This window comes from Pagrus pagrus (genome assembly GCF_965226575.1).
Source record: "Pagrus pagrus genome assembly, chromosome: 6".
In the NCBI taxonomy this organism is placed as follows: Eukaryota; Metazoa; Chordata; class Actinopteri; order Spariformes; family Sparidae; genus Pagrus; species Pagrus pagrus.
In genome coordinates, this window is record NC_140190.1 from 8830880 (window position 1) to 8855830 (window position 24951).

The following is a 24951-nucleotide window of genomic DNA, read 5'->3' on the forward strand; positions in this document are numbered from 1 at the left end:
AAGTAGCTAAAGAAATATTTAATTTGTTTTTACATCCCAACAAGCTGAAAATATTCTGTGTATTTTGCCAGTGACCCTTTATATATATTTATATAGTGGCCAAGTGCCCATATAAAGAATATGTAAAAGTTTATAATTCATTGTTATTAATCATTTTTATGTGTGAACGTACACCCATTCTTATTATCTATTTAATCTAAATGTTGCATTTCACACAAACAAAATCACCAGTGCAAGTCACTGCTCCTGTCAGTGAAACCAATAATGCACTCTCTGAGAACACGTGTATCAAATGGCAGTGTATATAAGAAATATGCTTTTAACTAACTTTGATAAGAAGTTGTTCATTCGCCAGCTCCACAAATGCTTTCCAATTTCAGAGAGGGCTCTGAGGAGCAGAGCAGCTCCAGGAGTCATGCTGAGCAGTGGTAAATTAAACTTACACTGTCACCTAGTGGTTAAATGTGAGTAATTCAAGTCATTCTCCCATCCATTAAATTCACTTTTCCGACCTTTCTATTTTTTTTTTTTACCAGCCTATTGTGTTCCAGAAAGTTAATGGAAGATTATCAACAACACTACGCTTTAAATAAAAGAAAGGAAAAAGGAAACAATATGAGCTGTGAGCATATGAAAATATGACTGACCTGACAGACCAGCTTGATCACATGTAAAGATGTAGGGAACACAGTCACTGTTCTGTGCTTTGCAAAACTAAAACAAAGACAGTACTGAAGGCCTGTACAATTTTGAGGCACTTGGACTTCATTTTATGCTGCTACTTTATACTCTCACTACTTTTTGGAGGCAAATATTATAACATTTATTTGATGACTTGCCTATATAGTCATTTAAATTAGCTCGACATTTACCAGCTGTAACATTAAAATGATTAGTAATTGTAATCTAGTATAGGCTTTTATACAATCCTGAAATTGGGTACTCTGCATAATGAGTGGTTTAACCTTTTGTACCTTAAGTTTATTTTGGTTTCTGATACTTTCAAGATTTTAATGAAAACTTGCAAGAGTATTTGTACAATGTGGTATAACCTTTACTTTAAGTGAACGATTTGAATGGGTTACTTCTTTCACTGCATTTTATTTACATTATTTAAAAATAACCCAAAAATGCTCGTAATGTGTTGCTCGTACCATGGCAGGCTTTTTTTCATTTATATTATTATTATTTTTTAATCATGTATTATAGGCATATACACTACAAAAGGCAGGCTACATTGTTTTTGGCCCAGTTTAAAGGTGCACTATGTAGTTTCTGGAGAGAAACTCAAACTCAGAAAAGGTAATGTTTACAAGATAAATAAGGTAATAATACAGACTCAGAAGTATTTATTTGATGAATATATGCCCATAACTTAAATATGAGGTAACCAGAACAGTATTTAAAGCTAGAAAGGTGACTTTTTAGAAAGGTAAAAGTAAAACAGCAGGAAATTGTGTTGTGTTTGAGGGCAGTTTGTTTTTTCAGTGAATTAAAACATCAGTGAAGATGTTTCCTTTCTGATTAATATTTCTTCCCCAAAAACAACATAGTGCACCTTTAAATATCAGCTGTTTTATAATGTACCACTTTCACACACAGTCTCAGCCATACGTTTAGAAATGTTACCCTGCTGCCACAGGGTACAGGGTAGGTAAGATAATAGCCGGGGTGCAAATCTCGACATAACACCAGGTCGCTGGGATATGAACACTTTTAGATGGCAGAGTCTGTTTGTCTCTTTGAGGGATAATCCCGGTTGCTCCCGGTAATGCCACACCGGCTAGCCAGCGCTTTACGACAGATATCTGGCTTCCAGTAAAGCCCTTTTACGTCCCCCCCCTGCCACGGTACTCGTTCAACGGGCTGAGTCGTCGGTGGGTCTTCGCTTTCCCCGCGGTGAGAGGAGTGCCCCGCCCCTCCGTGCGCCCCACAGGCAGGCAGGCAGGCAGGCAGGCAGCACACCCACCGCACCGAGCAGCCCCAGCCGTCGGTAACGGGAGAAGATGGCAGAGCGGCAACAACAGAAACACGAAGGCAGGGTAAAGATCGGCCATTACATCCTCGGCGACACGCTCGGAGTGGGAACCTTCGGGAAAGTGAAGAGTTAAGTCACGCTTTTTGTGTCACACCGAGTTTGCTGTGTACATTTGCGCCTTTCAGCCGGGAGTAATACGAAGTAGTCTCTCCGTGACAGCGTCAAACTTGCCGGCGGTCAGTGCGCAGTTAGCGTAGCCGGGCGGACTAACGGCTGCAACGGAAGAGATTCGAAGCGTAGGTGCGTTCTGAGAATCCGCTCGCTTGAAAGTCAAATTCTTTCTCCCCGAATCTCCCCCGTTTGTAGCTCACTGTTATCAGCTATGGCAGGTGTAATTACCCGGCGGACAACAGCGACAAGAAAGATGCACAGTCATACTCACATTGTTATCGCACAACCCTTAAAAAAAAAACAACAATAAGGAGTTTAAGCTGCGGTAGGTTTCTTTGCCCTGTCTTTGCGGTAAAGGACGTTTGAGCTTGACCGAAACCCACCGTGTGAGCTCAATGTAACGTTAACTGACGAGTGTTTATAAACGGTGTAGCTAGTCCGAGACGTTATCTCATTAACGGCTAGTGGCAGCCTCGTTAAGTGTATAGTAAGTCTGGGGAAAAACAGCTCACGGGCGAAAAGTTTTTGCCGAAGAGGCCTTTCAGAGGATGTTATTTCAGTTTTCTTAGCTAGTTTTCGGGCACTCTGCGTGACCTTGTGAGCTTTAACCCGACGCCCTCACCGCCCGTTTCTTGTGTGCGTAGATCAGGGATGTGTTAGCAAAGTCCTTGGCGTTAGCTTAGCACCTGAAGTCATGGCTAGCATTCATGTTTTTAAATTATGTATGAGGGGAAATCAGTTTTTCCATCGTTGCATGCAGAGGAATCCATGCAATAATTCAGTCTAAATCCATAAAGTGTCCATAGATTTGTTTTTTGTTTTGTTGTAATAATGATGGCTCATTGTGTTGGATACTCTCTAGGTGGGAGTTAAAGCATTTCATCCTCCCTTTGATAGAGCTTTATAACTCATGTTTGTAGCCAAGCTTTGGGAAGAGGTTGGGAGCTACGATAACCACTTGCCTCAGGCACCCTTAGCAAATATGCTAGCAACACAAATAAAAATACTGTTATGTTGAAGCCTTCCATGTAACAGATATCCAAATCAAATCTCAGCCCATTAGTGCCCCTCTCTACCTCCCTTCTGGCATCTGTATATCTTGTGCCTAACTGTTTGTTTGTGACCCCCTATGTTGTTTTTCTATCTGTGTGCTGTATCTGCTTCATGTCTGTATTCTTTTCTTTTCAGTCGGCGAGCATCAGTTAACAGGCCATAAAGTGGCTGTGAAGATCCTAAACAGGCAGAAGATCCGCAGCCTCGATGTCGTCGGGAAGATCAAACGCGAGATCCAGAATCTCAAACTGTTCAGACACCCACACATCATCAAGCTGTAAGTGGAGAAAGACGACGCGTCCATCTGTCGACCTTAAACGAGAGATAACTGAGCTCCTGTTAAATGAGTGGCTCTTGTGTTGCCTCCGTGTTGTGGCATGCTTTGTTTGTTGCTGTTTGTTTACTACAGCCGGGCTGTACTGAGCATGCCCACATGGCTCCCAGGAGGCAGAACACATAAACACAGCAACAGACACACACACACAGGGTTGAGACTAGATGAAGAAATCTGTTCTGGTTGGTTTAAATCTCCAGTTAAGACGATAGAAGTTGCTGTACATGAGTAAATCCTTGGCCTCATCCAGGTGTCTTGGCTCTTCTTGGGTTATTTCTTTGACCTTGTGTCCCTCCTTTCTCTTTCCTTCTTTCTCCCTGGCCTCTTTCTCCTTGTCAGTCCGTGTCTCTCTCTCTGTCTCTCAACAATCTGTGTTATTTTTAGGCCAGGGTTAGGGTTAGTCCACTGTCACACTATAAGCTATGGCAGATATGTGAGCTCTCGGGTTGTGAGCTGTAGCGCAGTGTAATACACTCTCGCAGAGACATACATTCACAAAGACAGGCACAAACACACAGGCAGCTTCAGGCACCGGGCTCAGAGCAGACTCTATGTGATATATCGGCCCTGTTTGTAAAACCAGCACAAAATAAAATAAATTAGAACAAATGCCTTAAAATATCCCTCAAGCACTTTGAATGTTTATATTTCCTAGAATCTATGTGTGTGTGTGTTTGCAGAACAGAAAAAGTAAGAAATTGTGATTTGGTTTGTGTTTATTTCTCCCACGGTGCCGGCCTTGTTGTGCTACCCCCGGCTCGACAGGAGCGAAGTAGATTATGATGAAGTGTAGAAGCTCCCGGGTGCAACCATTCATGAGATTGGGCCTACATTTTAATATACCTGACCTTTATGAAAATAATGCCTATACTCAGCAGGAGCCATACATCACAGCTTAGCCTCGTCTTTCTGTGTATTTATATGGTGCGTGTAAATAAGTTAGATTTAGAGTTGTAGTTATGTTATTGTTATATTTGAATTATGGATATGATGTAAAAGAGGCTGAAATGTTAATTCATGTACTGAAAGTTCATGTCACTACAAATTAATGTTTGTGTTGTAGGTACCAGGTGATAAGCACACCAACAGACTTCTTCATGGTCATGGAGTACGTGTCTGGAGGTGAGCTGTTTGACTACATCTGCAAACATGGACGGGTGAGACATTTCATTTATTAATTGACTAATTAATCAATCAAATTAATTAATTCGATTTGAGTCTCTATCGACTCGGTTCCAGTGGTCACTGCTTCATCAGAAACTACTGCTTCTGTAGTTACCACAGCTCAAATTGGACAAACAGGAATGGTGTATGTCTTGGTGAAATGGCCTGTACTTGGCCATTGTTGTGGCGACCGAGAAAGGCTATGATGTGTTTTCTTGACTTAAGGAGTCATAAACAGTCTGCTACGTGATGTTACTTTTTGTATGTTTTATAGGTTACTTTAGAATGACTTTTTGAAGATGAGTGGTATGAGCACATTTTTTTTCTTTCTGAACTTTCTGAATTTATTCTTACGCTCCTGAGTAACACATCAAAATATTGTCTTCATGCACATTGTTTAAACTGCAACTATCCCCACCATATACATGCATTTTGCATCAAAATGTTTACTTTTTCCTGTTTCAACTTCTGTTGCAAACTTCCAGGAGATATCATTTGTAGTTTGTGAGTCATGAAAATATATTTGATGACAGCGTTCCCACACACCATCACTGCTCCACCGCTCTGAGAGCTGTCAATGATAATTTGACGTCTGCTTGACTCACTTTGAAATGTTCGCTTTTAGTTTTTGAGATTGAAAGCTTTGATTGAAGGATGTTGTTCCAAACACCCCCACACACACATTCAAGACATGTGGAGACAACCTCTTCTGGAGACTGTCTGTATTTTGAATAGAAATTAACTTTATCTGGGCCCTGAGCCATAGCAACCTTGTGACCAACCCTGAATAATGATGATGATGAATTTGTTTTAAACAAGACCCTCTTTATACACATGCATCACAGGCCTGTTTCTGAGCTTGTAACACTCTGTCTCACATTCACACAGTCACGCACTCTTTAATCAGCACAGCCACAGTCCAATCATGTCCATTTATATTATGTCTTTCAGGTGGAGGACACAGAAGCTCGCCGTCTTTTCCAGCAGATCATCTCAGCTGTAGACTACTGCCACAGGCACATGGTGGTCCACAGAGACCTCAAGCCTGAGAATGTCCTGCTGGATGCTAGCAAGAACGCCAAGATAGCCGACTTCGGTAGGATCCCCAAAGGACAGAGATACATTTAGATGGATAGACGGAGGAGTCTCTGGCTTGGCAGAAGAATTGTTAACAGAAAGTATAACAGAACATAACTGAATGTAATCATCAGAAAGACAAAGAAGCAGAGTTTATGGCAGAGCTTAGTTAAATTACTAACTAATTGGAGAGTTTGGTATGCAGTTGTAGGACAAAGCATAATTATTCACCTAATTATACACTTGTAGAAAAGTGTGAAATCACCATCATGCACCTGTTAACCTCATTATTAATTTAAGAATTAATTTCACAGCAGTTTCTTATCTGCTGTGGCATATTTATTCTAGCTGATAGTGTTTAAGAGACTGTGCCTGATGTAATACGTCCATGAAAGAGAGAAATATTTTCAAAAACACACCAAGGCCCTTGTGTTCAGCAGGGCGTGTGGGGTGGAGAGAGGTCCCATAGCAACGGCCAGGTCTCATATCATGTCTGGCAGGAAGCCTTGAGGCCCTGGTGTCATCTGATAGGCAAGGAATCATTGGGGTGCGACATGGGTGCCCAGCATGAGAAGTGTTTTGGCTAAGAGTAACAGACGCTGGTGAGCGGCAAGAGGGAGTGTTAAGGGAACAGGGATAAAAGATAAGGAGAAGGTCAGCACATCACACAGCGTCTGGTGCTCAGCGTTTGGCTGAGGCCCTAGCAAGCAGGGAAAGGCTCATCCAATTAGATGAGCTTTGTGTTCTGAGCTAGAGTCGCGGAGGGTAAAGGAGGATAAAGATATCAGCGGTGTCCGCAGTGTATACCTTTCACCCTCCCTGTGCCGGGCCGTGTTCAATTTAACTCGTGTATCTAAGGATCAGTAGCAGTAATGATTATAGAGGGTTTTCACTAGTCTCAGTTTACTGGGGTGATAATATGTCTTGTGTTTGGCCAACAGGTCTGTCAAACATGATGTCAGATGGGGAGTTTCTGCGGACAAGCTGTGGCTCACCCAACTACGCTGCTCCCGAGGTTATCTCAGGAAGGTGTGTGAAAAAAATATTCACCTTACAGAACACAACCTTCAGAGGTGCCCTGCGGAGTTTTCTTTTAACCAAACATGATACATTCAGGCACTGAAATGCACAGTGTGTACCCTTGAGTTCTAGCTTTAAGTCTTCTTATTGGTCTTTGGTGGTGCATTGCTGTTTTTATGCCACCTACAGATCAGGGGAATACTGGATCTTTGTGTAACGTGTCACTGCTTCTCATCACTCTGTCAGGCTCTATGCAGGCCCAGAGGTGGACATCTGGAGCTGTGGGGTGATCCTGTACGCCCTGCTGTGCGGCACTCTGCCTTTTGATGACGAGCACGTCCCCACGCTGTTTAAGAAGATCAGAGGGGGCGTCTTCTACATCCCCGAGTACCTGACTCGCTCTGTGGCCTCGCTGCTCATGCTCATGCTGCAGGTGGACCCTCTAAAGAGAGCCACCATCAAAGACATCAGGTGCCGACCCCGTTCTGTCATGTCAAGTGGCCCTTACAGAGGCCTCCTTTATCTTCTGTCTTGACATTTTTTTTATTCTTTTGTATTGGCTAAGGTCGAAATCATTGTGAAGTGTTGCATTGGCTTCAGTCGCAGTACTGTGCTGTGCAGCTTTATTCACTGTGCTCAATGCTCCATTACTCACGACTCAAGTTAACAAACATACAGCAGTGTGTCCCATCTTGTTTCATTGCTGGCCCTTTAAGGTCCCCCATCTGAAGTGTTATTACATAATCAGACACCTGTATTTGACAACAGTTTGACTACGTGGAAGTTTAAATGTCACACACAAATGTCATTTTGAGAGGAATCCTCAACTTAAACACCATTAGGTTTGGTTTTATGGTGAAGAATAATACTGTAACTTAGCAGTAGTCTGATTTAAATAATTGTTCTCTCATATATCAGGGAACACGAGTGGTTTAAGCAGGACCTGCCAGGCTACCTGTTCCCTGAGGACCCCTCGTACGACGCTACAGTCCTGGATGAGGAGGCCGTCAGGGAAGTGTGTGAGAAGTTTGAATGCACTGAGTCCGAGGTTGTTACCAGCCTTTACAGTGGGGATCCACAGGTACACATGACACACTCACAATTCTTTATTATCTTTGTTTATAGACTGTTGTAATATTAATGTGCTATCCTAAGCTGTTCTGCTTTTGTGGCTATTTTTCATCATGCGACCAGTAGTAGCCAATACACAAACATCAGAGTTGTTGTATGTTTCAAGGATCTGATTTTCCGTCCTCCCTCTGTCCTTGCAGGATCAGCTAGCAGTAGCCTACCACCTTATAATAGACAACCGGCGCATCATGACCCAGGCCAGCGAGTTCTACTTGGCCTCCAGTCCTCCCCAGGGCTCCTTCATAGAAGAAGGCATGCCGTTGCCCCCCGGCGTCAAACCCCACCCAGAGAGGATGCCTCCGCTCCTGGCTGACAGCCCCAAGTCTCGTTGTCCTCTTGATGCTCTCAACACCACCCGGCCCAAACCCCTGGCAGTGAAGAAGGCCAAATGGCACCTCGGTATCAGGAGTCAGAGCAGACCTTATGATATCATGGCTGAAGTGTACAGGGCTATGAGACAACTCAGCTTTGACTGGAAGGTAATAGGACATATCTGACACATGTGCATATATACAGTATACAGTGCATACACAGGTCTACATTCAAACTCTATTGTCTGCTATCTTGTGTTGTAGGTGGTGAACCCATACCATCTGCGAGTGCGGAGGAAGAACCCGGTGACAGGAAACCTGGTGAAGATGAGCCTGCAGCTGTACCAGGTGGACAGCAGATCCTACCTGCTCGACTTCAAGAGCATCGATGGTTAGTAAAAGATAAAACTGTCTACAGAACATGCGTCTTTATAATTAACCACTGCAAAAACAAAATCACCTATAATCTTCTGCTTTGTTTAATTGTACAATGTGTATGGCTCGACCTTAGTGCAGTTGCCAGCTGGTCAGTGCCAGTACTCTGTGATTCAGTTTTTTCCACCTTGAAACGTGCTTTCGCTGAGTTGGTGGTGTTGGAACAGCTGAGGTGGTGTTTATGCAGATCAGGTGGCAGAGTGCACTTTTGATGATTGTTTTAGCAAAAAAAAAAAATTTACTTGCATTTCAGCCTCTGCAGGAAACACCTGAGAACCTTTTTCATTGGTCACATGAAGAAAAAATAGCTGTCTCTTTCACTGTCATTTTTATTTTATTTTTAATTTTCATTTGGCTCTGAATTTTTTGTTTATCAAGATGCACATGTACATAACCTTGTGCTTTTCTATACACAATAACTGTTTGGATATTCCACACAGATTTGAGATCATACAATTATCAGTTTTTCAGACTTAAAGAAATGATATGTAACATTTCTGCTAGATTTTTTAAATATATTTAAATATATTAAGATGCTTTAAGTTCCAGGGAAATGCAGGAAACACCAGATACGTCAGAGTAAATCTAGCTAGGCACTCGATTATTTAGTATTTTTGTATTGCTCACTCCTGATGGAGCACGACTATTCATTTGTTGGTTGTTTAAAAATGGCCTTAGAAGAATTTACTGTATATTAATACAACAATAATTTGTTGGACCTGACAGTGAATTCAGTACTTGCATTTATTATTATTTTATAGGAAATGTGCCCACACCTAAATAAGTAAATAAGTTTAACTATATAAAACATTTATTTTATGAGCAACCCCTCTTTTGAATGCTGACACTACCTTCCTCTGTCCATGTGACCCCCAGATGACATCATCGATGCGATGGGTTTTAAGTCGGGTTCGTCCACTCCTCAGAGGTCGGGCTCCACAGCCGGCCTCCACAGACCCAGGCTGAGCATCGACTCGGCGAGCCCAGCCATCGACCTGCCCCAGCTTAGCTCCTCTCTCCCGGGGTCCCTGTCTGGTAGCTCCCCTCAGCTCACCCCACGTCAGGGATCACACACCATGGACTTCTTTGAAATGTGTGCCAGTCTGATCACCACACTGGCTCGCTGAGGACTCCCAACCCTCGCTGTCACCTGGATGTCAGCTGGGTTTTTAAGCCAACTGCTGCGAGGAGCGAAGATATTCGGAGTGACTTCCTCTTTATGTCTCCTCTTTATTTAGCTCTGTTCCAGTTGTATTGCACTGGAAGGGTGAATGGAAATGTGAAATGCAATGCCTGTCACCTCAGATTACGGAGACATAGAGAGGAAGCCTTTTTTTTTTTAGAAAGGCAGATTAATAGCTTCTTTTTTCTTATTTTGACACAGTCCTCGGGTCAGAGTCGTGGAGTTTAAACATCAGGGCTTCAGCGTGTGAAAACTGATCCCGGGACTGGAATCTGTGAACTACTGGAAGCCTGAAAAGGTCAAGTTCACCGCCACTCGTCCCCCAAATACCTTCAATCTATTATCAACTGCTGAAATGTCATCGCCCACCACAACATGCACTGGCGGGATATCCTGCTGAGTTTTCCCCAGACACTGATCGGAGGTCCATTTTGTTTCTTTAAGGTGTTCGTTGTTTAGATTGACGTTAAATCTGTGTCTGAGGGAACGTCGACACATGTAAAATTTGATTTCAGGTTTTATATGATATGGTTTGTAAAGAAAAAGCTTTTGTTATTCATGTATATTATATTTATATTACAATCATATTACGTAGCTGAAAAGGTCGACAAAGGTATACCAAATAACAGATTTATACACCACAAAGATGATTATTATTTAGATATCAGATCCATATTTATTTTTGAGAGATTGTTTTTTAGACACTGTAGTTCTATTTTATTTAAGCACTGCATCGACATAGAGTTTTATCCTGATTTTGAATAGAGTGTAGAATATTAATGAGCCTAGAGAGACAGCGGGATAGTAAGACGATTATACTCTGCATGGATAGTGTCGAAGCACAGATACACACCGTCTCACACGAGTTTTCACACATTTCCTAACAGCGATGGACATATTTCAAATATACCAAACATATCTCTGCTATTTTTTCCCCCACACAGCCGTCATTTTATGCATTCAGTAACTACAAAAATATGCAACTCGCACAGACTGCTTTACACTCTGGTTGAGTTACTGTTAATATGCTGCTCAGCCATGCATGCGCAGAACCTAATTTAAAAAAAGAAAGCAGGCCAGTGAAAAAAAACCATGTGCTGTCTGTAGAGGAGAGTGTGGGCTACGATTAACTATTTTCATTTTTCTTTTCTTTTTTTATCATTGCCTTAAGCCCTCAAATGTGGAAAAAATTGCAAAAAACCCATCAGAAATAGGTGCCTAGACCCTAATGTGACATCTTGAATTAGTTTTTCTTTGACCAGCCATAAACAGTTTTAATATTTACACTTAATTAAAGAGCAAAAAATCAAGACAATCTTCAGCAAATTATTACTTGGTGAATTAAATCAAATTGCTACTCGTCGTATTAGCAGTGTTAGCCCCGCGTCCATCCTGTGTGTGAATGGAATAGAGAAGTAAAGAGGAAGATGTGTGACGGTGTGTGTCTGCTGCAGGACAGTATTAGCTGCAGAAACCTTTCTCCAGTTGCCTTAAAGAATGCGGCACAGTAATTCTGTGCATGTGTTCATGGAGAGCGTGTGTGCATGAGCCAGTGTGTGCAATGGAGATCAGATGGGTAGAGTGCGTCTCATGACCGTCATGTCATGTTCTTTCTGACGGGAGGATCTTTGCAGTGCTTTGTGAGATTGGGAGAGACGATGTTAAAACACAACGCCGCGGCGTTTCATTGGTTTCGTCTGTTTGCGTAACTGTCGTTGTCTCTTCAGTCTGCACTTTAAAACTGTCGAAGATTTACTGTTTTATTGCATCACAGTCTGCGTGTGCATTCACAACACTTTACCTGTTGTTTCTGGTCCAACGTTTTGATGAACGTGTTCTTACTTTTATAAATGTTCTACGTTGTCTCGTCAGATGATAGTGGAGCAGGGTCGTGTAGCGCTGCTGACAAACAATATTTTGTCTGAATCGGTTCTGACTGAATGTAAAGTGGAAGCTGCTGCTGCTCGGATGAATCCTCCCATCTGTCTTTCTCTCTCTGGGTTTGTTTTTGGTTTTAAAGCAGGGTTTTAATGGAGAGCACTGAACGGTTGCCTTTCTTTTCTCCGTAAAACATAGTGACTGGAGGAGTAGTACGTATTCTTTAGACTGGTGTCACAGATAGGAAACCCAAAATGGCCAATATTTAATATAATTAATACTCTCATTATTATTACAATTTCATCATTGTTATTTTTTTACAGGCTTGAGGCAAGCGATTAGTGATAAAACTGTTATTAAAACATTTAAGGAAATCTAAAAATATCAATTTTGGGGCTGCATAATTAATCCAAATATTATCGAAAACGCATTTTGGTCTTTAAGCAGTAAGCTGTAGTTTATTAATAAAGGTGAAATGTGTAGCAAAACAAGATTATAGTGAAGTACTGTAGTGCTGCGAAGATGTCCAGGCCTACAAATTGTCCAGATGTAAGAAAACATGTTTGTTTGGTACAGACTCCTGATTTTACTATCCTTTCCGGTGAAAATGAAAATTGTGATGCAACAATGAACATTTCCACTATTCCTGAATCATTTCACAATTATAATATCTGCCAAAAATAATCACAATATTGTTTTTTTTGTATACTGTGTAGCTATAATCAGTGTTTTTTCAAGAAATAAGAGATGAGATAAAAATTCAAAACAAAGGGGAGAGTTTGGCCACGTCGGAGGTTCACACACATCAGTCTAGATTACGACTGTTCAACCAGTTACAGTGTTGTTAACTGAACACTTTGTTGGACCTACAATCGTTTGATGTGGACTGCAGTTCTCGTTTGCACAGATAGAACAGTTGCATTTGAAATGGGTTCAGTCATTTTTGCCTTATGAGAGCATTGTGACGGTTCAAACAGTGAAAGCCACATTCGTTGTTACTCTGCTGAAACCCTTTATGACATGTACTCTGTTTTTATGTCCTGTGTAGGGTTGCCTTTCCTTTCTGATTGCACATACTGTACACCACTGAATACACTCTGATGTCAGGGAGAAACTCTGCTCCCTGCTGCAGCACACATGCAACTGCACACAGCCATGTATACACTAATCTATGTTTTTCGGTCAATATTTCACTCTGTTGCTGTGTCTTAAATGACTTGTCTTCTGTGTAGTGAGCTACTTCGATCACATCAGGATCATTTCTGGCGCGTTACGCATTTTTTCCTGATTCTGCTGCTCGTGACAACAATATAAACCTGATCAATGTAGTTCACTGTCTTGCAGAGGTCATGGGTCATCGTTCAAAGCTCCTGATATAATTAAAATTTACTGTCAGATGTAGTACTGTACTTTTACAACTGTATGCAACCACCAGTGGCATGTTAGTCATGTAATCTGTGTTCAGAGCTGGGATCACATGCCAGAGGGCCTAATCAAATACAGACTTTCCGTGTTGTACCAAAGTGAGTATTTTCAACAGCAAAGCTGTGCTCTTTGTGTATCTGTGGTGGGGTTCTTATGATCAATGTAACCTTAAATACCCCAGTGTATGTTGTGTGTGTGTGTGTGAGTGTGATATATGTGTGTGCGCACACCTGTAATTGTGAAAGAATGTGTGTAAGGGTGTGTTTGTGCGTGCGTGTGTGAATGTGACGGTGTGTTATAACTGTCCCTCCCTGTCTCTCTGTCTGATTGGGGTTTGGATTTCTCTTGTTATGCACTGCATGATGTTGCTGTTATGATTTGCACTTTAATGAGTATTTATTGAAAAACAATAAACAAACGTATAAAAGGAAAACATTTTTGTCCTAAAGGCTTTGTCAATTTGAACATTTTACATGCAAACACACACCCATCACAGAGGATTATTTGTTTTCTTTTTCTCCAGACAAAAATGCACCCTTAGATGTCAACAGCAATATTTTACATGAAAATGACCTCAGGTGATCGTCACACTACTTCTCTTCCTGTAATACTTATTATTGATCAGCTCGAGGGGAAACCTCAGAAGAAAGGCGGCACATAAAAGTGACACCAGCCAGACAGACGCTCCATAACGACGAGAGAGAGAAAATAACGTTAATGGATGCTGCCTCCCTCCAGAAGGTGTAACTACGCCCAACACACAGCAACTGGTGCCAGCACAAATCTTTAGTTGTTTATTGGTACGCCATTAAAGATAATTATTATATAAACCTAACATGTTAAAAACTAATCTATCCTAATGTAAAATAATATAATATATAATGTTAATTAAAGGGACAGTTCACCCCAACATCATGAAGACATATTTTTCCTCTTATGTGTAGTGCTATTTATCCGTCTGGATTATTTCCGTGTGAGTTTCAGAGTTTAGGAGATATCAGCCTTATAGATCTTTAATATAATGGAGCTAGATGGCACAAAATGATTTGGAAAACTCAACAGCAATGTCTGTCTAGGAACCATGACCTGGCTACTCAAGATAATCCACAGACCTTGTTGTGAGCAGCTTAACGTGAGAAGTGTTTTCTTTCTACCGAACCACATCCACCAACTGTATCACTGCGCAGAAGGACGTGTAACATTAGTTAGCTTGTCTCTAGTCCATAAGTGGATGCATGCTTACTTCTGCATTGTGATACTAAAAGAATACAGATTTTCAAGTGTGCTTATTTTTTTGGCACTTTGAGCAAAACAAGCTGAGTGCCATTTAGTTCAGTTGTGTTCGAGATGAGGCAGACATCTCCAAAAACTCCACCACAAACAATCCAGAGGAATAAACAGCACTACAAGTAAGAGGAAACATATGTAGTCTATTTTTGATTTTGGGGTTAACCGTCCTTTTAACAAAATAATGAGGGTAAATAAAAGTATAAAAAAGATGCTCATGTACAAAAAAGGCACAATAATACAAACATTTGGAAAGAATCGACCAATATTAGGTAAATGCTGAAGGCGGTCTCGAAAACAAAGTAAACAGTTCTGTAGATGCACATGTAGAGAGGACAGAACATTAACTTAATGAGAATGGATCACTTCTTTGTGTGGTACGTTTTCAGTTATTGCTGATGACCAAATCTAATAACCGACAAAGTCTTTGTTGGTTTGTGAGTTTTATCAACTACTCCTATTAACTTACTCTTTTGCTACCAACACTGTAAACTGGTAACAAGTGTGTAGGACACTAATTTCATCCAAACCATGAGACTGCTGTATGTAGACTAGAGATAAATACTCAGACACTGATAACTTGTTGGTATTTTCCAGAACTTTAAAAGGCACATGAAGTGTGTAATATCCCATACAAGAGCCTGCAGGGTCACAGTCTCCAGAAAAGCCAGTATATGTCTGCAACAGTTTGTAATTCCTGTCCTGGGATCAGCAGGTCAAAAGTCACTCAGAGCCAGCAGGCAAACTGTCCCTCGCTGGTTTCACACCAAGTGCTTCAGAAAAAAGCGCACAAAGAGTTCTGTTTGCAGAAATCCTTTCTCAACAAACTGATCCACGAATGCAGTCACCAGGTAAGTAAGGTCGTAGTCACGAAGATGAAGTTACTGTCACAGTTGTAGGTGAGAAACACCACAGACAAATCCTGTTTCCTCTGCCCGGCTGCTCTTTGTTATCCTGTTACAAACAGAAAAACATCATGTCAGTGTGATCATGCTGCCACAGTGAAGAGAGAGTCCAGGCGATCCATCCTCACCTTGTTTTATGATAATTACTCCATGCCAAAGTCAGCATACAGATCAGGAGGAGGCAAAATGAGCATGTCCATGTCCGGGGCTGAACTCTCCTCAGGCCTGTGGGGAAACAAAATAACTCAATCAATTCCTGCAGCTGCTGCCATGTTGCCAACTGAACCAGCAGGGACAAAGGAGGGTGACCTCATTCTGACCATGAATATGACACCATTGATAAATGAAAAGTATATGACGGCAGCTTTACTTCCTGGTCGGGGAATGAGTGGGTAAGTATCTCTTTCTCTCAAACGCATAAAGAATGAACGCACGCTGTTTTCAGGCTCAGCCACGCATTCCAGGCAAAAAGGAAGTAAAGGTGTCCGACTACAGGTTGCACAACATGTTAGGCAATTTTCTTTGTGAGTGTGTGTGTGTGTGTGTGTGTTTTACTTACAGCTGAACTGGTTCTTCCTTCACAAGCTCAGGACCTGAGATGGAAACACATCACATGCTTTAGAACGGAAATGGGTGGATGTATTGATTTTTTTAATTCAATGATCGTGTTGCACACCATTACAGATACATCATTTGAACAAAATTAGATTGTTTTTGTATCATACATATGTAACGTATTTCCATACAAGACTTCTAAATAGTTTTTCTATATTTTAAGATTCACGATCACTTACTTGTCTCTGGCTCAGTATTGCTGCAAAAAAAGAGAGAAAAGCAAGAATTAAAACCTTATATGTGTGTGTGTGCGTCTGTGTGTCTATGTGTGCATGTGTGCATACAGCAGTAGCACAGGTTTGTTTCATGCCTACCTGGCAGCTGGCTCCACAGGTTTGGGTGAATGGAAAAATGTAGATAACTTCTGAAGTGCTTCCTGTCTTGCTCTGAGGAAAGAACAAATACACATATACTGAAGGTCCACACTCTGCTTGTGTGTGTGTGTGTGTGATCGGCTATAAGAGTCATGCTGGTAAACTCACTGGACGTTGGAGCTGTCTGCACTCTGACTGTGCTGGTGGTTTATGGTGAGGTCTTTGTTCGCTTGGAAAAAGAAAGAAGAAGGTGTAAATATGAAGAACTTTTATAATGCACAACTGTTGCGCAGCATTAGTTGCTTTAATAGTTTTATCTTCTTGTTTACACAAACATTCTCATCTAATGAGTCACTGGCTGTGATTCAGTATTTAAAGTATGCAAGCAGGACAGAGAGGACAGTACGTTTCATGATTTCAGCCGCTTTGAACACGGTGTGATTGTTGTTCCACTTGAGAAACAGCCGCCCCCAAAAATGTAGGCAACCGCACTGATAATTTCACAGTAAATACCCCACGCTTGAATTATAAAGCGCTATAAAGCGTTATAAAATGTCTTTCAAAAGGTGGCTGCTAACAAGGGGCTAAGTGAGACTACAGAGGTTGTCGAGGACATAAACGTCTTCATGGCGTCAACTCATCTACTCACTAGTCCGACTTCAGTTGAAAACTATTCTAACTCTAACTTTACAACTTGTAGATTGATCAATTTACAGTAAAGTGTGTATAGTATAATGTAGTAAGAAGCTTAGTGGTGGCGACTATCGCTGAATATTTTACTGAAATAATACTCACCAAAACTTTAAAACTCAGTGGTTTTCAGACAAGTTCTGTAGCTGTAAGGTGTTTATTCTATTATTTCCAAGCAGATATTTGAAAGTTGAAAACTGTATTTCTCTACTGGCTATATATATACTGTATGTACCTTTGAAAGCAACAGCTGGGTAAGATAAACGCAAAGATGATGAATAATCACCAACTCATCTGACATGATAAAAAAGCAGGATGTCTGTAGTATCTCTTGTCTACTGTATCGACACACCCCGATCGAGATAAGACACGGTGGAGACAACAACATGACACATACATGTGTCACTTTCTGTTTGAAGAAATGTTTCAAGTGGATTTTCTTACCCATATCTGGCATTGAGAGTGTCCTGGTGTGGCCCCTGCACAGGAAAAGACAAGACAAGTCATCAGTTTCTGACCAATCAAAGATTTCAGAAGATGATATAAACAACTCATCCACATTGATTCAGGCTAAGAGGGACTTACATTGGTAGTGCTAGTGTATCAACAGTGTCAGGGGCAGGGGAGAGAGGTTCATCTTCGTCACCGGTCCACTCCTCACTGTCATCTGTGACTGAACATCAACATCAAACTGCTGCAGAATAACTCACATATACACTGTAATAATGAATAAGAACAGGAGGATACTTACAACTTTCTGCTGATAGTGGATAGTGGTTTGAGGCCCTGTAGAGAAAAAGAGACAAAACAGTTTTAAGTCTTCCTTTTAACTTAACAGTGTCTAAGTGATGAGGTTGCATATGCACACATACCTGCTCCCTGTGCTGGTCACCTCCGGCTCGACGATAGTGCTGCTATTGCGGTTGGAGGCGGCCTTCTTCCCTAGCTCCAACATCTCCTTGATGTCCAGCTCCACATGATTTACTGCAACATACCCATCTGGAACAAACTCACACAGTCAGTCATCCACTATCAATGAACACAGCTACCCTTAAGGTGAGCACATTGCTCTGTTCTTATACTCACAGTTGTTGCTGCTGTCCCTCGCCAGCCATTTCCCTTTGGGACAGTTGGTTGTTCGGATGATGCTGATGTTGTCACCGCTCTTGAGGGGCAGGTCGTGCTTGCGTCCCTTAGTCGTCACAGTTACCTTTGCCTCGTACATGGCTTCCTCCTGTCCTGTGATCTGACAAACACAGCGGCAGGTTAACACCATACCTTCACACAACTACACTCATATACACACAGGATCTACACACAAAAAGTTGTATTCACATATACACCATGTTTCTACAGTTGCCCAGAATGGACAAAACAAACGCTGGCTTGAGAGAGAAGACTTTCGCAGTTTTTGAGTTTTTAGCGGCCACTGAAGGGAAGGCTGGGACGAGGAGTGTTCAGTTGGTTGCAATCTGCAACCTCACTGCTAGAAGCCACTAAATCCTACACACTGGTCCTTTAATGACATCAGCTTCATGTCTGCAATGCATTGTTTGCAATAAACTGATACTTCACCAACTGATCATTCCTTCAATAGTCACTCTCATTTTTGCTCTGGTTTTGGTCTCTACCAGCTCCAGTGATAAAACTTCTGGGTCTTCAGTTGCTAAATGCTAACTCGCTAACGTTGTGTTCCTCGAAAAGTAGTTATCAAGGAGGCTTTAGAGCATTTTTGGAACATATTATATGATGCACTTAATATATTTACACTATAGTTGACTATTATTATTATTTTCCCTTTTCTTTACAGTTTTCGGTCGATGTTTGGTTACATTTAGGCAACAAAAATACTTGGTTAGATTTGGGAAAACAAGTTCTGTAACACGTGTTACAATGGATAACTTTAGTGTATTTTTCCAGTCTTTTCCCCAAAATGACAAAAATGTGATTGGTCAGCTGCAATGGCGGTCCTGGATCAACATTAATTACGATGTTGCAGGAACAACATCAACAAGGCGATATCAGATCATGCTGCAGTGATGACGTCCAGAGGCGTTAGTATAGAAAAATCTTTCCGAGCGTAGGCAGGACCCGCTGGATCTTTGAGAAAGTGTCCGACAATGGAACAGTGTTTACACAGATCCCTTTTGAGCGTGCACGTGTTGCTCAGCTCAACTCTTCTACTGGGAGGAATGAATCCTGACAGGTTTGTGTGCCAAGACATATACCCCACCCTCCCCCGCTGCTCCTCCACCTGCCATACCTCCCTTCTCTGTCAAAATAACACCACTCACTTTGAATTTCTTCTTCATCTCATTCTCCCTCTTTTCCCTCTCTTTTTGCTCCTTCTTTTCCCTCTCCTGTTTCTCCTTCAGCTCCTTCTTCTCCTTCTCCAGGCGCTGCTTCTCTTTCTTTTTCAGCTCCTTCTCGTCGGGCCCCTCCGCAGCCGCTTTCTTGTCGATCCTGCAGAAGAGAGAAAGAGCGACACGGTCGTCGTTTGAAAGGGACTCCTCGCTGGATATTTAAATGGCAGAGGAGATTACGAGGAAAACAAAGGGTGACCGAAGTCTCTCATCGCTATCAGTCTCTGGGGGATAGACGAGATGAAAAGAGAAGTGGGTCAAAAAAAATAAGGCCTTACTTGCCGAACCTGCCCGTCTTGATTTTCTCTTCGATCTGTAAACAGCGACAGAGAGATAAGGCTCGATTTGTTTTGTGCAAAATCGTCTCAGAGAATCTTGTCGCTTTTCATGAAGGAGAATATGTTTTTAATTTGAAAAGTGATTCAGTTCTCACAAAGCTACTTACTGTTAGCGGTGGTGCCTCAGCAGCATATGGATCTGTGGGAAACACATTATGTAAAAGACACAAAATTATTTAAAGAAATCCAACTTTTGAACTCAATGTCACACTTCATGCCAAACACAGTGGACATTATGTGTTTGTAATGATAAGTGCTTTAGATATCTTATCAATATACATGTTATGATGTGTTACGACTGATGTGATTATATCTGCTGTTCAGAAGTCTAATCTCTCATTGCTCGTGTGTTGACTGACTCTTTGGTGGGCCTTTGCGTTTCTTTCCCTCAGTCTTTCCTTTCTTCTTGGTGGCAAACGCGGGCATGTCCTCGTACACATTTTCTGTGCTCTCGTAGACGCCGTTGTTGACTGGAGCTTGGAGCCTGGATGAGGATCAAAAACCAAGTTCTTAAGAGATGAACGAGTATTTCAAAGCAAAGAGAGTCGACTTGTTCATGTGTCTTACTCTGCTTGTGGTAGAGATTCCTGAGACATAGACAAGGAGGTTTCTGGTTGTGGAGTATCTTGTGCGGCAGGGACCTCAGCTCCTGGCGTAAATATCCCATTACTGTAATAATCCGGCAGGTCCTGTTCATCTGGAGTATCTGGACCTGTGTGCTCCCCGTCTCCCCAGCGGGACGCCGGCAGATCTGGAGAATGAGCATCTGAAGCCACGTCGTCAAACTCTGGGACGTCCGTGGTGTCAGTCTCTGAGAACTCAAGAGGAGCGGGGATCTCTGTAACACAACGGGAGAGTGACATTAGGGAGGCTGTTTCAGGCTGGTTTCACAAAGTTGACTGTGAGTGTGACAGTGGTGACCGCACCGTTATCTTCCACAGGAGGAGCAGGAGCAGTGAATTCACTCAGGTTGACAGACGACGGTCTGTCCGGCTTCTCTGGAGCAGGACCCAGAGACTCAGGGTCTGGGAGGACCTTCCTGGGAGGAGGAGGTGGAACCACCAACAGCTCTGGGACAGGGTCGGACCCCTCCTCAGTGATACCTGCCAACACTGGAGAGGATTGCCCTGCAAAGAATTACATCATGTTAATACATGAGCCTTTGGCTAGTTTGTCAGATAGTCTTATATTAAAGGAGACACGTTGTGCTTTTTCCTTCCCTTCAGTGCTTTATATGTTTTTGTGCATGTTAAAGGTCAAAGTCCACGCCAACAGACACTCCCCTCTCCTACAGAAAACACTGCTCCTGAAACGCCTCGTCAGTAGCCCCGCCTTCAATTCTGTGACTTTGTGACATCACACTTCGTCACAGAATCACACGCTTACGTAATTTACTAGTTTGACACTTATATTAATATATATATATTAAGAGTTTAACACATTTGCTCTGTTGTCATTGGTGCTGGGTCAGGCATGTGTGAGTTGACCAATCAGAGCAGACTTAGTATTCAGGAGGTGGGGCCTTAAAGAGACAGGAGCTAAAACAGAGGGGGAATACAGAGCTGCAGCACTATGAGTAAACGGATGTGTTTTTGAAGCATTAAAGCATGTAAACCTGTTCCAGTAGTGACCCAGAATAACATTATGAACCTGACATTTAGCATAATATGTCTCCTTTAAAACTCAATACATTGTTTTCACTGTAGACTTGCAGTAAAAACAGTACGACATGACAAACATCAGCTGAAACACCCAAAGGAAGTTTTCAAACAGAAAGGCGAGAGCAAGCCGAGTTGAAGGATTTGATTTGTGAGGACACCAAACCAGTCAAACACACTGTCGAAGTTGTTGTGATATAACTCAGCAGAGCGGAGAAAATGTAATTACAAGTGAAAAATCAGCACAGCGTCTGAAGAAACGTACAGCAGAGCAGAGCACGCTTCAAAAATACAGTGAAGTCTTCTTTGTACTGGTCCTGAAGACACTTTTAATCTAAAGTGCTTGTACAGCTCTCACTCTGGAGAGGTGGGATATAATTCAATTTGACTTCTTTTCTTCCTTACAATGCAAAAAATACACCTGGTCCAAACTGTATTCAGATTAAACTGTTCTTAAAAAGATCTTTCAAACTAACAGGACAATAATTTGGAGTCTTAAAGAGTCATCTTGAAATATTTAGGTCACAGTGTTAAAAACGATATCTCTGTCGACATTTATCATTAATACACAAGCATCTTACTTCACTATAATATGTGACAAGAGCCTGAATGAAATGATAGATGACATTAGATTGTTTCACTCCGCCATGCACAATTAAGGGGCTCTGTGAAAATGAGGTCAGTGTCAACACAGCAGCAGACTCACTTCTCATTGAACGCATTGTCAGTTTAACAGACATTAAAGTGTTTGTCAGCGCAGCTCTGTCATAATGATGGACGCGCTCCTCCTCTCTGTCATTGCTGACATACCTCAGCAGCTCTGCCCTGCCTGCTGCTCAGTTGTTTCTGGCACTAGAGAGGAATGACAGGACTGTTCTCGCTGCGTATCCAGACCAACACCTGAGGCAGCCCTGTGGCACAAACCATCTTAAACACTCTACATACCACGTTTTCTGTACTGCTACACTAACAAATGATGCTCTGCAGCTGCAGAGTATGTACCTGGTGACCTGTTGATGGGATATGCTGCTGCGTCCATCGTGTAAACAGGAAAAGAGCATCCAAAAAATACTGCAAGTCCGCAAGAAAGCAAGAAGCAGCGAGGAGAGGAGGAGAACTGATCAGTCCAGACTTACGGTCGTCAAATCCATTCATTTGTGCCGGTTTTGGGAGGGCGGTTCCTCCTCGATCCTCGTAATCAATGGGTGGGAGCTCTGGGATAGGGGGAAACTCCTCTGGAGGTGGGGTCACGGAGTAGGATGAGGCGAGGCTTGTCCGCGGGCTGAAAACAGATGAAATACTTGTAAGATGTTCTGGTTTAAATGGTAAAAATCCACTGAAAATGTATCAATAGAGCTCAATTACCTGGTGGTCTTCCTGCGTGCCTTTTCCAGAGCATTGAAGATCCTCTGGTCACACGGTGGAGTCTTTTTCCCGGGGATCATGTCCTCCGCCCTCTCCAGGGCTGTGAGCGCTGAGATCGGACGCTCAGGAGAAGGAGGAATAGATGGAGGATCTACAACAGGAGAAGGGGGCTTCTCTACTGGGATTATGTTTACAGCCTCCATACAGGCGTCAGCTGCCAGCTCGGGCTCAGGAGGTGATGGAGAGGGAGTGGAGGCCGGAGGAGGGGTCGGGACGGCACTAGGCGGACCGATTTCATTCTGGCTGGCAGGCCTGGAAACGGGCAGGGCGGGAGTTTCTATCTCCAGCGGGGTTTCACTCTCTGGGGTGGGGACGTCAGGAGTTGGGATGTCAGGGATAAAGGCGGGGGGTGGGGTGAAGTCGGGAGAGGCAGGGATAGTGGAGGGCGGGGTGATTTCCACTGTAGCACTGTTGTCAGGTAAGATGGGGATGTTTGGTAGAAGGGCCTTCGGTGCAGAGACTTTAGGCTCTGTTGGTGAGTCACCAAAGTCAGAAGGCACCGGGATGAGTGGAGCTGGTCCGGGAGCCTCTGAGCTGGGGCTGTCCAGGATGGGGTCAGCCAGGACCTCCACTGCTTCTTTTTTTGACTTCCTGAAAGCCAGGAAGCCCTTCTTTGTTGCTGTGGCTTTAGGTGGAGCCATGGCCGGCACCAGCTCCGCGGTGCTCTCCTTGTGTGCTCCAGGGAGCACCAAATTGAACTTCTTACCGTTCTCTTTCTTCTGCTTCTGATCCGACTGTTCCTCAACAAGCTTCTCTTTGCTTCCTTTAGTCTTGTCTTTGCTTTTTTTCAGCTTCCCCTCACTCTTGTCTTTTCCCTTCATGCTGGTCTGGAGCAGAGGCTTCTTGCTCTCCTTCTTCTCATCCTTGAAGACCACTCTGGGTGCCATCACGGTCTTCCCGTCCAGGGTCTGGTTGATGGAGGTGAGCAGGGAGGGGCGTGCTCCTGCAGGGAGGTAGTGAGTGGGGCTCTGGGGAGGAGGAACCACCTTTGGTTTCTCTGGGAGAGCAGGTTTGATCTTGGGTTGCTTCAGGAGCAGTTCTTCTTCCTGGAACTTGGCCCTCAGGGCCCTAAAGTCCATTCGGTCGTCCTGGTGAAAGGATCAAACTATGAAACAGCCTGAGGTACAATGCTATCAGGCAAATACAGACTTTAGATGTTCACCTGTTGTCTGAGATCGTAAAAATGTCAGCTGCTGTTAAAGACGAATGTGAAGAATGAAATCATGACATTTCTCACCTTTCACAGCAATGAATGGTGTGTTTTTACTCTGTTTGCATATCTATTAGTCTCTTTGTGAGGCTGAATTAAGAAAGTAGGCGGACCTGATTTGTACTGCTCAGGAGAGTTTCAGCACACGCCCGCCCGCACACACACACACACACACACACACACACACACACACACACACACACACACACACACACACTTGACACAAGACAAATGTGAAATGTGTATAATAAATGTAGTTGCTGGACAAATAGTCTACACAGATTCAGACTCAGTAAAGATAAATATAGAAATATATAAAGTCATTTTGACCGGAAGCAGATCTAGACCTGTTAACACAACATCAAATGCCATAATAACTGAATATAGCGTCAGTCTCATGTATTAAATGGTCGTCAGAAACTCTCTGAGGCGGATTTAAAGAGATCACCCTACCTGATCCATTGTTGCGAATTATCCACCGAAACTACAAAATCCTCTCTGGTCAGGTGAGTTTAACTCCAGCGAGTCTCTTCTTCAGCCTCTCATCGTGTGTCCCATAAAAAAACACCTGTAACAAAAACTTTTATCGACCTGTGCGCGCGTCTCCTCCGCTCCGATCGACAGAAGTTCGCGTCCCATGCGCACAGGAGACGGCCTCGGCGCAGGAATGAGGCTGCGTAGGAATACTCACACTCATCTTTAAAAGACAGTTCGTCTCGTCAAACGGGTCTGAGCATTTAACGCAACACACTGACTGACTCTCAACAGCTCTTGGATTTTTTTTTTTTATCCTTCAGGAATGTCGCTCGGCTGGCACCGCGCGTACACGTGAATGTGAGTCACTGTCATGAAACCTGGAGCTGTTGTTCAGAAAAGTGTTTAATGTCCACTGTGAGGTTTTTCTTTTTATCCAGGCTGAAGCACCTGCTGTTGTTGTAGTGAGGAGATGTGGTCTCCAGGTGATATATATATATATCATTACATAC

At 42.8% G+C, this 24951-nt stretch overlaps 3 protein-coding genes across 5 annotated transcripts in view; 1 reads left to right on the plus strand and 2 right to left on the minus strand.

Moving 5' to 3' along the window:
- plpp3 (phospholipid phosphatase 3) overlaps positions 1–2528 on the minus strand; it is a 33024-nt gene extending 30496 nt beyond the window's left edge. Inside the window, exon 1 of the mRNA XM_084354354.1 lies at positions 2421–2528. The gene's annotated coding sequence lies outside the window, so the exon portion shown is untranslated. The remainder of the gene's footprint in view (positions 1–2420) is intronic.
- prkaa2 (protein kinase, AMP-activated, alpha 2 catalytic subunit) lies at positions 1653–13593 on the plus strand. 3 transcript variants are annotated; one of them, XM_084354350.1, is made up of 10 exons: positions 1653–2106; positions 3338–3479; positions 4600–4693; positions 5652–5796; positions 6719–6806; positions 7044–7268; positions 7716–7878; positions 8069–8407; positions 8504–8630; positions 9551–13593. In XM_084354350.1, exons 1-10 carry the CDS (start codon positions 2007–2009, stop codon positions 9799–9801), a joined length of 1674 nt encoding a protein of 557 aa, XP_084210476.1. In that variant the 5' UTR covers positions 1653–2006; the 3' UTR covers positions 9802–13593. The 3 variants fall into 3 exon arrangements, with proteins under 3 accessions (XP_084210476.1, XP_084210478.1, XP_084210477.1); XM_084354352.1 differs by lacking the exon at positions 1653–2106 and adding an exon at positions 2398–2474; XM_084354351.1 differs by lacking the exon at positions 1653–2106 and adding an exon at positions 2641–2746.
- A 91-nt stretch (positions 13594–13684) lies between these two features.
- Positions 13685–24614, minus strand: LOC311258222 (uncharacterized protein). The gene is made up of 20 exons (XM_084354349.1): positions 24419–24614; positions 22696–23843; positions 22467–22612; positions 20599–20799; positions 20240–20510; positions 20032–20156; positions 19780–19811; positions 19613–19647; positions 19266–19434; positions 18058–18217; positions 17844–17970; positions 17723–17757; positions 17557–17644; positions 17416–17450; positions 16450–16510; positions 16282–16353; positions 16147–16166; positions 15912–15945; positions 15481–15577; positions 13685–15401 (listed from the first exon to the last, which is right to left on the minus strand). The coding sequence occupies exons 1-19, from the start codon at positions 24425–24427 to the stop codon at positions 15496–15498; spliced, it is 2850 nt and encodes a 949-aa protein (XP_084210475.1). The 5' UTR covers positions 24428–24614; the 3' UTR covers positions 13685–15401; positions 15481–15495.
- Between the last annotated feature and the right edge of the window lie 337 nt (positions 24615–24951).